General features: G+C 39.8%; 1 protein-coding gene across 1 annotated transcript in view; it reads right to left on the minus strand.

The window, feature by feature from the left end:
* LOC121961929 (mitogen-activated protein kinase kinase kinase 11) overlaps positions 1–11211 on the minus strand; it is a 48428-nt gene extending 37217 nt beyond the window's left edge. The window contains 1 exon segment of the mRNA XM_042512043.1: positions 9363–11211. Within this exon segment, the coding sequence (XP_042367977.1) occupies positions 9363–10119 (757 nt within the window). The 5' untranslated portion in view covers positions 10120–11211.
* Between the last annotated feature and the right edge of the window lie 3264 nt (positions 11212–14475).

Consider the following 14475-nt stretch of genomic DNA (forward strand, 5'->3'; position numbering starts at 1 on the left):
TCAGTCTGAGCCAGCAGCAATGCAGCTGAGCTCTACCCCTGGTGACCCCTTCCCTCTCCCCGCCAGGACACCCCAGGCATCCCTCGGATCTGCCAATCAGCAAACTGCTGCTGAAGATGCAGCCATGTTTATGGATGGGTAACTTCATGACGGTGCATTTTCTGCTACACTTGACATTTGAGGTTACGTCTCCTGCTGAATAAAAATACTTAACCTATGCATAAATTTGCTCTTCATGGATCAAAAGTGTTGGGCTAGTTGAGTAATTCAGGAAAGTTTGAAAGCAGATACTTAATGGGTAATTCATTGCAGTGTCCAGGACTAAAATCTCCATGGTGTACAGTATATTGTACATTATAATGTATTCACTGTTACTGAAAGATCTCACTACTCTGACGGGACATTTTTACACAATTTCACAGTGATAACCCAAGAATTCCTCATTTCTATTCATATTTTGTTTTTTATATTTTATTTTCATGCCAACTGCTGATTTCTTCTTTTAATTAAATAGAAAAACTGCCTCCATATATAACATTTTCACCATGTGCCCAAAGGTCCACACTTTGGTCATTTCATAACTAATGCCTAACATACACTTGAAGACTTTAAAAAGACTTCCAAAGACTAGCAACTGACACTCACATATGAAGACAATGTGAGTTTTTAGTCAGACACTACAAAATTTTGCAAAGACTGAGGGTCTTGCAGGGTCACTATTTGACAACAACTAGATTCCTTTTGAGATTATTTTTCTGATCCTGCTCCTGACGGAAAGTACTACACCACACTCCCTTTAAGAAATATGACATTCTAACAATTACTTAAATGTCTGCAAAAACACATACCACAAGATAAAAGGTGTCATATTTTGACAGTATTTTTGCAAATTCAGCATCAATATAGTCCATAAACATAAATTGTTGTTTCATTGAGGGTAGGCCATGGGAATGAGTGCCAAACCGTTCCAAAAATTAAGATTTCTCACTAAAATAAGTGCTAGTTGGTAGATCAGATACATGCCAAATTAAACACCAACTCAACATGGTTGCCACCCAGACGACATCTTTCTCAGGGACGTCGCTGCTTATTCTAGCAATGCAATGAGACACATTTTGCAAAAGTGTGGCTTAGTATTACTAATCTGGCCTGCCACAGCTGATTCCTATTGAAAATGTGTGGCACGTTATGTACCACAAATAATGACAACAGAAACCTCAGACTGTTTAGCAACTGAAGCAAGAATGAAAAAAAAATCACTTTCAAAACTTCAACAATTAGTGTCCTCAGTTCCCATTCACTAAGTAAATGTTGTTAAAAGAAAAAGTGATGTAACACAGTGGCAAACATGATCCTGTCCAAACGTTTTGGAATCCGTTGCTGGCATCACGTTTGAACCTTAAATATCTTGTCTCTGGACTGCACTCAGTTGAATGTAAGTCAAAAAGGATTTGCAAACCACTGCTTTTCGGAATACGGGTTATACAATAATATTTGATTTTGTCGGAATATCAAGACGATAAAAGACTTAAGATAGCTCAGACTTAGTGTTATGACCTCTTTACACCAACCACAAGATTACAGGAGCTTGCCAAAACTCTAGCAACTTCTCATGGTTTTATTTTGACATTGGGAAATTTATCAGTGACAGTGAAATTGCTTGATAAGCCATCGACACACATGGACAGATGTACACGAGTATATACGCTTAAGTGTACATATGTATAATAATAATAACGGCGCCCCATGTACAAAGGCTGTGTGCTAGCTGCAGCGGCTGCGTGTTCGAATCCGGCTTCGGCCCTTTGCTGCATGTCTCCCCCTCTCTCTCTCCCTATCACACTCACACTGTCCTGTCAATTAAAGGCAATAAAAGCCCAAAAAAATAATCAAAAAAAAAAGGAAAGATAAGCCATCAACAGATGAAAATCATGTATTTTCTCAAACTACAATTCCCAAGATCACTTCACTGCTGAAATCACCCTCGTTGTATAGTGGGAATAAGAACCATGCCTTCTAAATCAGAACCATATCTGCATGAAATAACACAGCCTCTTATGCATACACTGCTAAAGTGAAGCACAGCAGTCTTAAAAGATTTGACTGGCAAACTGACAGCAAAAGTTAAGTTTTCATGACATCCTTCCCTGCTAAATTTCCATCTGCAGATAGGAGTTCTTATCGTGTTCTTTCTCTCTAATGGCGTGAAACTTTGCTAATGGCTCATTTATAACCTAAACTACACATGCTAAATGGTAATACCTTAAGAAAACACAGGTGCATGTTCAGACTTTATCTGGTTCAAAGTCCCCCCCCCCCCCCATTCCCTTCACAAAATCACTCTGTGCAATCACAAAATAGCTAAAATGCCTAAATTGCCCTCATGATTCCTCCTGCTGAACAAGGGTATGATGGTGTGTGTCTGCAGCAGTAACAGGAGTGCAGTTCACCGCACACATGCAAACATCACACACCCAGTCGCCGGGACACTCAGACACACACACACACACAGGGGATGTTTTGAGTATGCTGCAGTGTGGAGCAGTGGGGGCCCTGAATGAAAACATGCTGGTAGTGGGATGTATCAGATGTTTGTCCACTCGTGGAAAGGAGAAAAAAAAGGAAAAAGACATGTTGATCCAAGATCTAACTGTGGCTTCTTCCTGAAAAAAAGGCCTGTGAGTTCCAGCCCAGCAAGTGCTTAGTTTGGCACTTTCCCCACCAGTTCTAACTACAGCCTCTGCAGAGTTTTATGGCGTGCGGTGATGCCTATAGCTGTTTTTGCATCTATGAAGGCTTTGTGCAGATAACTGACAGTGTGAGGACAGCAGCTGGACTGAATGAGCTTTTGAGGACTGTTACTGATAGCAAGATATTTCAATAGCAGAAAACTTAAAGCAACAGTAATTATTTTTTTATATAAACTATGGAGCAATAAATTACAGACAGACACAGTTAGTAACTAGCTGGTAAACGCAGCGGGACATTTAGGAGCTAAAAAGCCGGATATCTGTCTCGGAGGGTGGAGGAGACCAAAACAGAGACAACAGAAGAGTAAACATTTGCCAGGCAACTTGATACATCCCTCCAAAATAATGCTAATGTTACTAATTTGCCATATGTGTAAAATAAGCAACCACAACAATTATCTAAGACTAAGATATGTCAGTGTTATGTTTACATGTTGTTCCACTGCCCCTATAGTGGCCAAAAATGTTTTTTTTTTTGCTGCTTTATGCATAATCAGAGCATATGTGTTTTCTGGACACAGTTCTCATCATTAAGGTTGAATTGGCAGTAAGCAGTTAAAGGTGCTAACTCCATTAGCAGTGAGATAAATATATTTATATTGTGTTGAACTGATTACAGACAGTGTTTTTGCTTACTTTCTGAAAATGAAATGAGACAATCAAGATCAACTTCATGTCTGTGCATTAAAGGGGTAGTTCACCCAAAAATGAAACTTCAGTCATTATCTACTCATCCTCATGCTAAAGGAAAGTCTGGTGGAGTTTTATAGTCAACAAAACATTGCTTTCACAGGAAAAAGGCATTACACTTATCTCCAAAAAAATTAAGGACCAAGTGCCCTGAAGCCCTGTTGTGCCAAGTTGTTTTGAAAACGTCTCTGGTGAAAAGATTTTCAGTTTTATTGCAAATGCATATTGGTTCCAAATATTAGTTCGGTCTCATTAACTACTAATAATTGGCATCGGTGTCAGTCCTGAAATATTGGTCAAACCCTAATACAGAACCTTTAAGTCTTCCAAAATGAAATTCATGAAATTAAAAGTTATATTCATCCCACCTAGGGGCATGGTGAGACGTGTGCCTTTTTTGTAGATAAGAAGTAGGCAATAACTGAGAAGCTGATGTGGGTTGAGGTTCAAAGTCTGAGGTTTTGAACAGCTGACGCTGGCAGTCAGTCTGTGTTAGCCAATGAGGGTGAAAATAATTTGATAAAAATGGAAAGCATTGTGACCACATGCAATTTAATTTCAGTAGAACTTTTAAAAGGATTCTGTGTATCCTGCAGAGCTGCGTGAAGCCCTCAAACCCCATTTAGATTACCGGATACAAAAACACGACTGAGTGCACAAGGTGTGAAAAGTCCCTGGGCTCAGACTCTCGTCCCCTGATGTATGCACACAATAGTGAGAGAAAGAGGCTCCTCTGCTCTGTGTTCTGTGTTCTGTATTTACTTTCAATGGAATTCCAGTTATGGCCCCTGGCTCTGACCCAAGTGCCCCACCATGCACTTTCTTCAGTGATCCTGTTTCATCAGCATCTTCCAAACGGGCTAAAGCGCTCCACTGGTCATTAGCTACAACTTTTAGCTCTTGTTTACAAGCCCTTCAGGGATAATGACTATTCACCTTAATCCATCACTGTAGCAGCCAGCCAAAAAAAAGGGGACATGCCGATGGTCACTTTCTCCAGCTTGTGTTTTAGTTAGACTTGAATTCTATTTCTACTATCAATATTTTGCACATTTCTGATTATATACATGTCTTTTGCCCTATTGGATGATGGTCCACTTAAAGGGATAGTTCAGTTTTTTTGATGTGGGGTTGTAGGAGGTACTTATGTATAGACAGTAGATTACAAATAGTAGATGTCAGTCAGCACGCCTCCAGTTTGGAGAAGCTGGCATTGATGTCAAGCAGTGTACTGCTGTGGATGGGGGCCGGCAACAAAAAGTATTTTAGCCAACTGAAAAAAGTCCTACCAAAAACAGAATCAATACCAGTTTATGAGTACACTATATTTTTACTGATTTACCTTAATATCACACATTGATGGTGAAGGCCTGCATCAAACTGTTATTTTGTCTGTGTTATTGGGTGACATTTGTGTGAAAATGGGTTAGTTCAGATTCACCAAAGTCACACAGTTAAGCAAACAAACTAACTAATCAAAGCAGCGGTAGACCAGTAGCTCCTGTGTTCAGCGAGCTATAATAACTGTTTTTCTCAATGCAGTCTGGTGGCTTTGACGAGAGCATAAATGAGGAAGTGAAGTCAATAACAGCTTCCTCATTGCAATGGGCTGTCTGACAAAAAGGTAAAGTGGTGAAAATACTCTCAGTGTTGCATACACTTAAACTGATTTTAAATTTTTTAGGTGAGACTTTTTTAAGGTGGCTACAATTAGGTTTTGTTGTTGTTTGTTCACCAAACTAGGGGCATGACAACTGACATCTACTGTTTGTAATATACTGTCTATGGATAAGTACTAAACCCATTTAAAGAAATCTGAACTATCCCTTAAAGGCTACAGTTGGAAAAATCTGCCTTTTCTGTAACAGATTTCTCTGTGTACGACTGCAGAGCGCTGACACAAAACACCAACTCTTGAAAGAAGAACTTGCACCACTACTCTGAGGAACTTACATCACAGTCCGAGGTTTACCCTCAATGCTTTAGTACACTTTGTACTGTCAGCCATCATCTGATTTTTAAACACTATTTTAGGACGCGTCCGTCCTCTCTAAAACCTAAAGCAACATCAATTTTCTTATATTTTCTTGTAGTATTTAAAACTTCAAATTCTGAGTTAATTGGTGTGATTTCTCTAAAAAACATGGGAAAAAAAGGCTATGAGCAACTTGACAAGTAATGTTCCAGAAGTAATTTGCATATTTAGAAAATTATTTTTTAAAAGCTAGGGAAAATGTGTAAGGGAAAAAAATCTTGGGAAACAATTTATTTAAAATGATGTTAATTAAGTTACAAAACAATTATAATTTATTATTAATTTTTGGGGGGTTTTTTATATGTATTTTTGGGGTGTTTTTTGCCTTTAATCGATAGGAAAGCACAAGTGTGAAATAGGGAGACAGAGAGGGAGTGATATGCAAGCAAAGGGCCAGGGCCGGAATTGAACCTGGAGCCGCTGCTGCGAGGACACAGCCTCTATACATGGGGTGCCTGCTCTATCCACTGAGCCACTGGGCACCCCTTATTATCATTTTTTAACCCCTAATCTAGATCATTTCCTTGTTTGTTTGTTTGAGGTTTTTTTAGCAGTTTTCAGGTAATTTTCTTGTACTTTTTAGTATTGTCTTGATACTTTTTAGGTAATTTCTTCTTTCATTGCTCATTGCCCTCTTACCATGGTTTTGAAATCAAGTCAATATGCATGTGTGCAAAAAACCTGTCAATCCAACCACCACCATCACCACCACCTCAACAGGATATTGCTTAGCCAGGTTATGGCTGTATGGAGACATGTAGGGGCAGGCCAGGGACAAAGATTCAGAGAAGAATTAAAAAAAGCAAGAGGCAGGAGAGCGATATGATCTCCTGGCGCACAGAGAGAGGGATTGTGTTTGGCCTGCCTCATATACAAACACTATATTGACATAACTTTCTTTGGCGCTACAGGAGACATTTTTTCCCGTTGAGAGGTCTTAACGGGAAAGAACCTGACACGAGGGTGGAGATAAGTGAAGGGTGAAAGAAAGTGTGAGATGCTGAGGGGAATGGAAAAAGGACTGGTCAGTGAGAAAGACTGACAGAAAAATGTACTGCTTGTTCCAAAGTAAAAAAGATTAGGAAAGCTTTAAACCAGTGACACCCAACTTACGGCCCACGGGCCAAATCAGGCCCCCAACAGGGTGCCGGGTGGCCCCAACCCATTCTCTAATTCACACTGAAATAAAGTGATTCACACTTGGAATTGTTGTTGTGCCTTTAGTACACATAAGGTACCAGAGTGCATAAAACAGCATCAAATTAGAGCTTGTTTATCAAAAAAAGAACCAGTGGAGGATTTCACTTTGGCACTTCATTTGTCATCCGCCACTTGTCAGCTGTTTGGATCAGAAAATGCCGTTAGCAGCTGTTGCATGACACAAATGAAACGAAACTTCATTTTGAAAACACTCTCAGAACAACATACACATAGGATGACTTAGCATTTTTCAGTCGGCCTTTTTAAAAGTGGCTTAAACACGTTTTGATATTGACTTCTCTATACAGCATGGTGATGCTGAGCTGTTTCTGTAAACTGGGAGCGTGTCGACCACCAGCTACTGTATGTAATACACTGACTTTCCATAAGTATGTCAGACAACCCCACTTCTAAAATACACAACTATCCCTTTAAGGCTTAGTCAGAGTGCATAAAACAGCATCAAAATAGAGCTTGTTCATCAAAAAAGTGTCAGTTGAGGATCCGCTAAACCCTGAAACAGAGATCCTACCTAAGCCTCTAATGTCCTTGAATCCTATAAATGTCCTGAAATCCCAGAAATGTCCCAAAATCCTGGAAATGTCCTTAATTCTTACAAATGTGCTAAAATAATAGATATGTCCTTAAATCATAAATGTTTTAAAATGTGTTAAAATCCTTGGAACGTGAAACGCCTTAAAATCTTTGAAATGTCCTAAAATGGTGGAAATATCTTAAAATCCTAGAAACTTCATAAAGTCCTGGAAATGTCCTAAAACCCTTGAAATATTCTAAAATCCTAGAAATGTCCTAAAGTCCTGGAAATGTCAAAAAAATGCTAGAAACGTGTTAAAATCTTGGAAACGTCCTAAAATCCTAGAAATGTCTTTAACTTCTAGAAATGTCCTGAAGTCCTGCAAATGTCATAAAATCTCAGAAACATGTATTGGGCTGTTGTAACTTTTCAAAAGTGGGCCCTAAGCAAAGCAAGTTGAGTATCCCTGCAAAGCATGAATCATGGGAGTTAACCTTCTAGTGAACCTAACCAAGGTTACATTCTCAGAACTGTTGTGCACTGAATGTTTTGTCAGTCGGTTAAACAAGGAGTAACCATGATCTCTTTCTATTTTGGTGTATGTTGGCGATCAGGATCTGCAGTTAAAGGGATGGGTAAAGAAAGGTTAAAAGTCTTTTGGAGTACAACAGATACAACCACTAACAGGGATTATACACTGCATCACAAGAATGATAATAACAGGAGGGGAGGCTGCTGTAAAATTCAGGTGGCTCAGTGTTCAGCTGAATGTTCTGTTAGAGCTGAGAAAGGCACTTGTTCTGCTTCAAAAGAGGGGGGCCAGAAAGCTTTATCAGCAATACTACTCAGCAGTGTGGCTTTAATGACAAGGTTCAGTGTGTACGTGTCTGCCGCGAGGGCCCGAAACACTGATGCAAGACCTTCCCAGATGACCCCCGGACGGCATCAAAGTCCAAAGAGCGAGCTGTGACGGCGCTGAGACGGAAAGCCTCCTCTTGAATTCCTGACCTTTGCTACCAAAGCATGGCATTTTGTCCAATCAACAACACATATTTGCATCTCTGGAGCCTTGGCCTACATTTGAGAGAGTCACGTGCCTGGGCGGCCATCCAAAAAGATGTGTTGTTGTTGTGCATCTAATCTTAGCTCATAAGGCTTTGTCATGATCTTGGGCTATAATTGATCTATTACCCTCAGACAATGACTTGGACTGTACCAATTATAGTTTAATTAAAAGTAGAGATATAATTGAATTTCCCAGGCTATTGAAATGTTTGAATTAAAGGTCCAGTGTTTAGTATGCAGGAGGATATATTGAAAGAAATCAAATACAATAAGTATTTTTTCTTTAGTGTCTAATCGCCTGACAAAGAAATCTTTTTTGTTTTTTGTTCGCTTGGAATGAGCCGTTTATGTCTCCACAGGGAGCATGTCCTCATCCACAAAGGCTGCCATGTTGCACTGCCATGTTCCTACCCAGAACTGACAAACCAAACACTGGCTCTAGACAGGACAATTTGCCCTTTTCACATTTCAGCATCAGCCACTGTAGTAAGCAGCCCCTCCACAAAGAAACGAACAGCATCTCAAAACAACTACTTTAAAGTGAAACTGTTTTTTAAGTGTTTCTACCGCTTTAAATCACCAGGTTCGTTTGTTTCAGAGAGGAAAAGACCTCTGCGGATAATTCAGCTCCTGGTTAAAACCTCCTGAACATCTGGATCTGGAGTTATCAGAGAAAAATAATTTGGCTCCCGGTTACAACCTCCAGAACACTGAGGGTATTCTAACCAGGAGTTCACGCTTGGCACATAGGAGAAGTCTAAACTGGTTGCAATCCTCTCCTCTAGGTGCTATTAAATCCTCCACGCTGCCTTTACTAAGTTTACTGGAGCACATGCTGTACAGTATGTTGGGGGAGTTAAAAATGTTGTCTTTGTTCTAGATGTGGCCTTGTAAACACTAAGTGAAGCCTTCAGCAGCTTTATATGTAGTACACCATGTTCTATCACTGTCCTGGGGAATGTTGCCACACAATGGACCCAGTAAATACATCTGTGCCCTTTATTTTTATCAGTGTAGCACTGACACACTGGGACTTGACAAGGTTTGACGGATGAATGACTTGCACTGCAGTGTTTAAAGGACTTACTGTTGTTTGACTTGAGATCCCGGTGGATGACGGGGACGATGGCCTCGCTGTGCAGGTACAACATCCCTTTGGCTATCTGCACTGCCCAGTTGACCAGGACGTGCGGCGGGATGCGACGTCCCGCCAACGCCCGGCTCAGCGCCCCACCGGAGGCGTACTCCATGATGAGGCACAGGTTGGGTTCTTGCAGACAGACGCCTTTCAAAGCAATTATGTTGGGGTGATTGAGCATGGCGAACAAACGCGCCTCCTGCCTGACGTTCTGCGCCGTCACACTGATATCCTCATCCGGGTCTTGGCGAGCGGCCTTCACAGCCACAAGCCGGCCTCTCCATGTACCGCGATATACCTTTCCAAAGCCCCCGACCCCGATGACCTCCTCCAGGCACAGCTCCCGGAAATCCAGCACGTCGGGTTCGAACTCGCTCACCACGGCCGGTCCAAGCTCGCCGACCACGCCACTGCCCGGAAGCTTCCCGTATCCGCTTGGCTTGAAGGAGCCGTAGTTGGATGGGAAGATGCCCACCTTGTTGTTGACCTTCCCCGCCCACCAGCCCTCGTCCCCTGATATCTCAGAGTCCAGAGACAGGACTTCCACCAGGTCACCTTTACGCAAGGTGAGCTCATCTTTACAGGACGCCTCATAGTCAAACAAGGCGGTCCACACAGGGTTGGTGAAGTTCCCTTTTTGTGATTGTTCCAAATTTTTCCAGTTGGACAGCGGGCCACGACTGAATATGTTCTTCAGTGGCTCCATGGAGCCTCAAGCAGATGTTTAAACTGGATCTGATTTTGCACCCCAAGGGTTTGAAAATAAAGTACAAAGGAGTACTTTATTGCGCCTCGCTCCCTTTCCTGTCTTTCTTGTTGGTTCATCAGGGACCAGTGAAATGTGTTCAAAAGCTCAACCAACAAGTGGGCAGCAGGAGAGGATTCAAAGATAACTGAGCCGAAAGTGTCTTTCATTCGTCTTGACATTACATGCGAAGCACTTGAAAATACAGAATCAGTTGGGAGATTGCTTTTGTGCGATAAGTGTTTCAAAGCTCAAAAAGGCAGCGCTGTCTCAGCTCTCTGTTCAAGTGATGTGCTGTGTGGTTTCCCAACATGGTTTGAACACATTATCATTTCACCGGCCTGTGTTTAAGAGGCTCTTGAATCACCTCATTAAGGCTAAATGAGCTCTTCTCTTCCCTCATTTAAAATTGCCACCTGTTGAGTTCTGGTTGGGAGAAAATAAAAACGAGGACAAAAATAAAAATGATTCCAAGACTTGTAAAATGCTCGAGTGCTCCAAATTCCCACAACATTAGCTGTCCATTTTGAGTTTTTATGTATTTTTAGCCATTAAGTGCAGTGGCCACCACAAGCAGGAAGCGCTGCGAAGCGGAGAAGAATAGCAGGAAAGGAGCATTCAGTCCAGCCAACCAGTGTTTTACGACAAGTTTCAGGGCTAACCAGTCCGACTTTTTTTTAAAGCCTAAATCTCCAGTAACCGCGTCTCACCGCAACTTTGCGGCGCTCGCGCAGGAAATCCCGCATCCCTTTGAGCGAGGGTATCCATACTTACGATGTTCTCACACAACGAGCTGGACTTTATCACAACACAAAAACGTAGAAACCGCCGACTTTACAACAGGAAGAGCTATCCAAACCTGCTTGACTTAACTTTCCACAGAGAACCTGCAATGTACACAAATCCCGTTAGTTCCTAATTGGAGTTGAGCGCGTGGCCTGGTGTGGCTCCGTGGTGTCGTTGTTACCGTCGGTATCCAAACAGCGCAATAACTCCATCATTACTTATTATCATATTCCGCTTCACGGTCAGTGTTCTCTCGCCAGGACCTCGAACCACTTCTACGTCTGTGCTTACAGTCAGTAAAGAGGGTGGGGTTTCAAAACTTTTTCTCTTCCAACAGGAAAAAGAGTCAGATGACAGGCCACCGTCAAGTTGCACGCGATAAATACCTAAACTTCCGGCTCTACCTTTCAAAATAAAACGGGGATAATGCGCTCGTGAGACGCAAATTGCTGGAGGAATATTTGTCGTCAAATTATCGATAAAAATCTGCATGGGAACAAAGATAAAACAGTCGCTCACGCTAACATTTTATAGTATATTATAACTCTCTTGCCTCAAAAGTGTAACCACTGAATCAAATGAGATAATGAAAATAGAGTGAAGGGCTAAGGTTTTTTTTCCAACTTTGAAGGCAACACATATTACATTTTGGACATTTTAACTGTCAAATATGCGGGACACCGAATAACTCACCTGGAAGAGTAGGTGTCCCTGAACAAAGGCTGTGTCCTTGTCCTTGAGTACAGGTCCAACCTCTGGTTCTTTGCTGCATGTCATCTCCTCTCTCCCCTTTCATGCAAAAGCAGTCCAATGTGATAAAAAACAATAACAGATATAATTATTAATTGCCTGCATTCTGATGAATATTGTGTATCGTTTTTGTTTTGTTTTTTGCATCAATTTATAGTGGAAATGTCTTTCATTTAGTCAACAACAATGCTGTCCAACTCTGATGACATTATTATGTATGTCAAGATATTATGATGTGGACAATAAATTATTAAAATCACTAACTCTCATGAGTTTTGATCTTTTTTTTTCAACTAAAATAAATAACAACAACAGCAATGTGATTTCATGCACAGTAAAGTATCCTGTCAAGTTGTAATACTCAAAAAAAGCTTCAAGTGCTATATGCTAAGACTATTTATTTCAATTTCTTTTTCTTTACTTTATAAGTAAATTATTAATTCGTGGTGTTTATCGAATAGTAATTATATGTACAACCCATATGTATGTATGTATGTATGTATGGATGTATGAAACTTTTATTTTGAATTAATTCTCCTGTATTTTAATTGCTTATTTCCTGCTAACTGTCTAGCTACCGTTTATACTGGGGCAGACTGCTGGAGGTATGTCAAGTTTTCAGAAAAAAAGCCTATGTATTCGCCTTCAAATTAAAAGAATAAAATTTGTTACATATTTATAGCAGTGTTAGGCTATCATAGTGTTGAAATGGCCAGAACATTAATTTCATTATTATCTTATGTTGTGATTCTCACATTTTTGGAGGAAAACGCTGCTTCAATTTATTTCTTCTCAATATCGATTTTCTTTTAACCATAGAGCGCAGTTGGTCTCTCTTTTATTTTGAAATCCACCCTAGAAATCCTGTTTGTTTATTTTAGCTCACTTGACAGTTGAGGTAACAGGTGGTAAATGAGCCCGAGAGGATAAAGCCTCAAAAACTTTTACCAAAAGACATCACACTATCATTAATAAAGTAAGAAATATATAAATGTGGGTTAATTTTAATAACTGCATGTCTACTAAAAGTCACCATTTTCCTGAAAGATGCTGCAAATTCAGACATTATAAATCCACTTTGCTTTTTCAAAGGTCTAGTTGTCCTCAGTTTTCCAGAGATGTTTTTGTCAGTAATGTTATTTTATTCACTCTGCATATATTTTATATTTTAATGTATTTATATATCATACCTATATTTATTTAAAGTACCCTGATATTTTTTTATATGCCATCTACTGCAACAACACAACACAACACAGTACAGTGCTGAGATATGAGCCTGTGCTTTAGTGACATTCATTCCATATACTCAAGGACAATAGTTAATTAAAATTGTCCCCGTGGTCAAAGAAAAGAGGATCAAGTGCTGCTGTTAGGTTTCTGTGAGGAGACATTTGTTGAAGGTTTTCTTTTGTCTGGTGTTACTTTGAACAAAGAAAAAAGGAGTTCCAAGCCGCTCCTCAAGCAACACATTTTAAAGTGCTTTTGGCATACCGCTGGTTTAATGTTCTTTATGCAGTTTGATGGGCTACTTACCCGACTGAGGTGGAAGAGCTGTTACTGAAATTTCACTGAAGTGGAGTCAGATTTACTGCAGTACAGTTCTACTTAAAATAGTCTAATGTAAGTCAAATGTAGCTCATTTAAAAGTTTTATTCTGGGGAGAATACTCCCGCTTTCAGTGTCATTTTTAATTTCATCTTTTATTGTAAAAACACAAGAGTTCTGCAGAGTAGTTCTGCATATCTTCCTCATAAAAAAATAAAAACTATGGCTGTTATGTGATGCAATGTTTAGGAATAGCCTAGACATTTGCTCTTCTCTGATATGAGTTACTGTATCATTACTGCAGCCTATGGAAGAACTTTCCACAAGGGAAAACTGATGAAAACTCATGCATGGTAAAGATAAAAACAAACATAAAATAGTACTCATAGTAAGATTAAAATTATGAGATGCTAAGTCTAAAATTTGACTCATAATGAACTGAGTATTAGGATTTAGTATGTCAAAATTTGGATCTTCATTATGCATAACTTTTATATTTATTTTTTCTTTTCTTGGTGAAAATAGGCTTCCCTACAGGCCAAAATATTATTAAGTAAAGTGCAAGATGATTGGTGACAGTGTTTGGTGACAAAATTTCACACACTGATCATAATAATGGGCAAACAAGGTCATAACTGATAACCACATTAATATATATTTTCCACATCTATCTTGATCTATTTTAATCTTCAAGCATTTCTACCAAACATGTAGGTGTAAGTCTTTCAATACATATTATTCTGATTTTTTTTAAAAAAAGAAAGCCTGCAATCAATGAAACAGCAGGGCAACATAGTTTTGTACAAACTTTCTTCCCATTTTAACAACCGTCGGGACTATTTTCTTTTTTAGAAGAAAAAATTGTAAAAATACTTTTTTACTGAGTTTAGTACTTTGGTTGATAACTTAACACCTCATTAATGACATTTCCAACAGCCTAAGCCGCACTTAATGTTCAGTGCTAATCGACAAATGTTAGCATGCTAACACACTTGCCCAGTGCTAACTTAAAATGGTGATGACAATTACGGTAAACACTGCACCTGCTAAATGTCAGCATGTTAGCATTGTGAATGTGTGCTAACATTAGCATTTAGCTCAAAGCATAAGTTTAGCCTCAGAGAACCACAGCTACGGACTCCTTCACACGTGCTCTTTTCTGAGTGTTTGTTAAGACATGTTTTTAATTTTCACGTAAAGAACCTTGAGTCTCCCCTGCGTACAATATGAAGC

The sequence above is a fragment of the Plectropomus leopardus genome, chromosome 23 (genome assembly GCF_008729295.1).
Source record: "Plectropomus leopardus isolate mb chromosome 23, YSFRI_Pleo_2.0, whole genome shotgun sequence".
In the NCBI taxonomy this organism is placed as follows: domain Eukaryota; kingdom Metazoa; phylum Chordata; class Actinopteri; order Perciformes; family Serranidae; genus Plectropomus; species Plectropomus leopardus.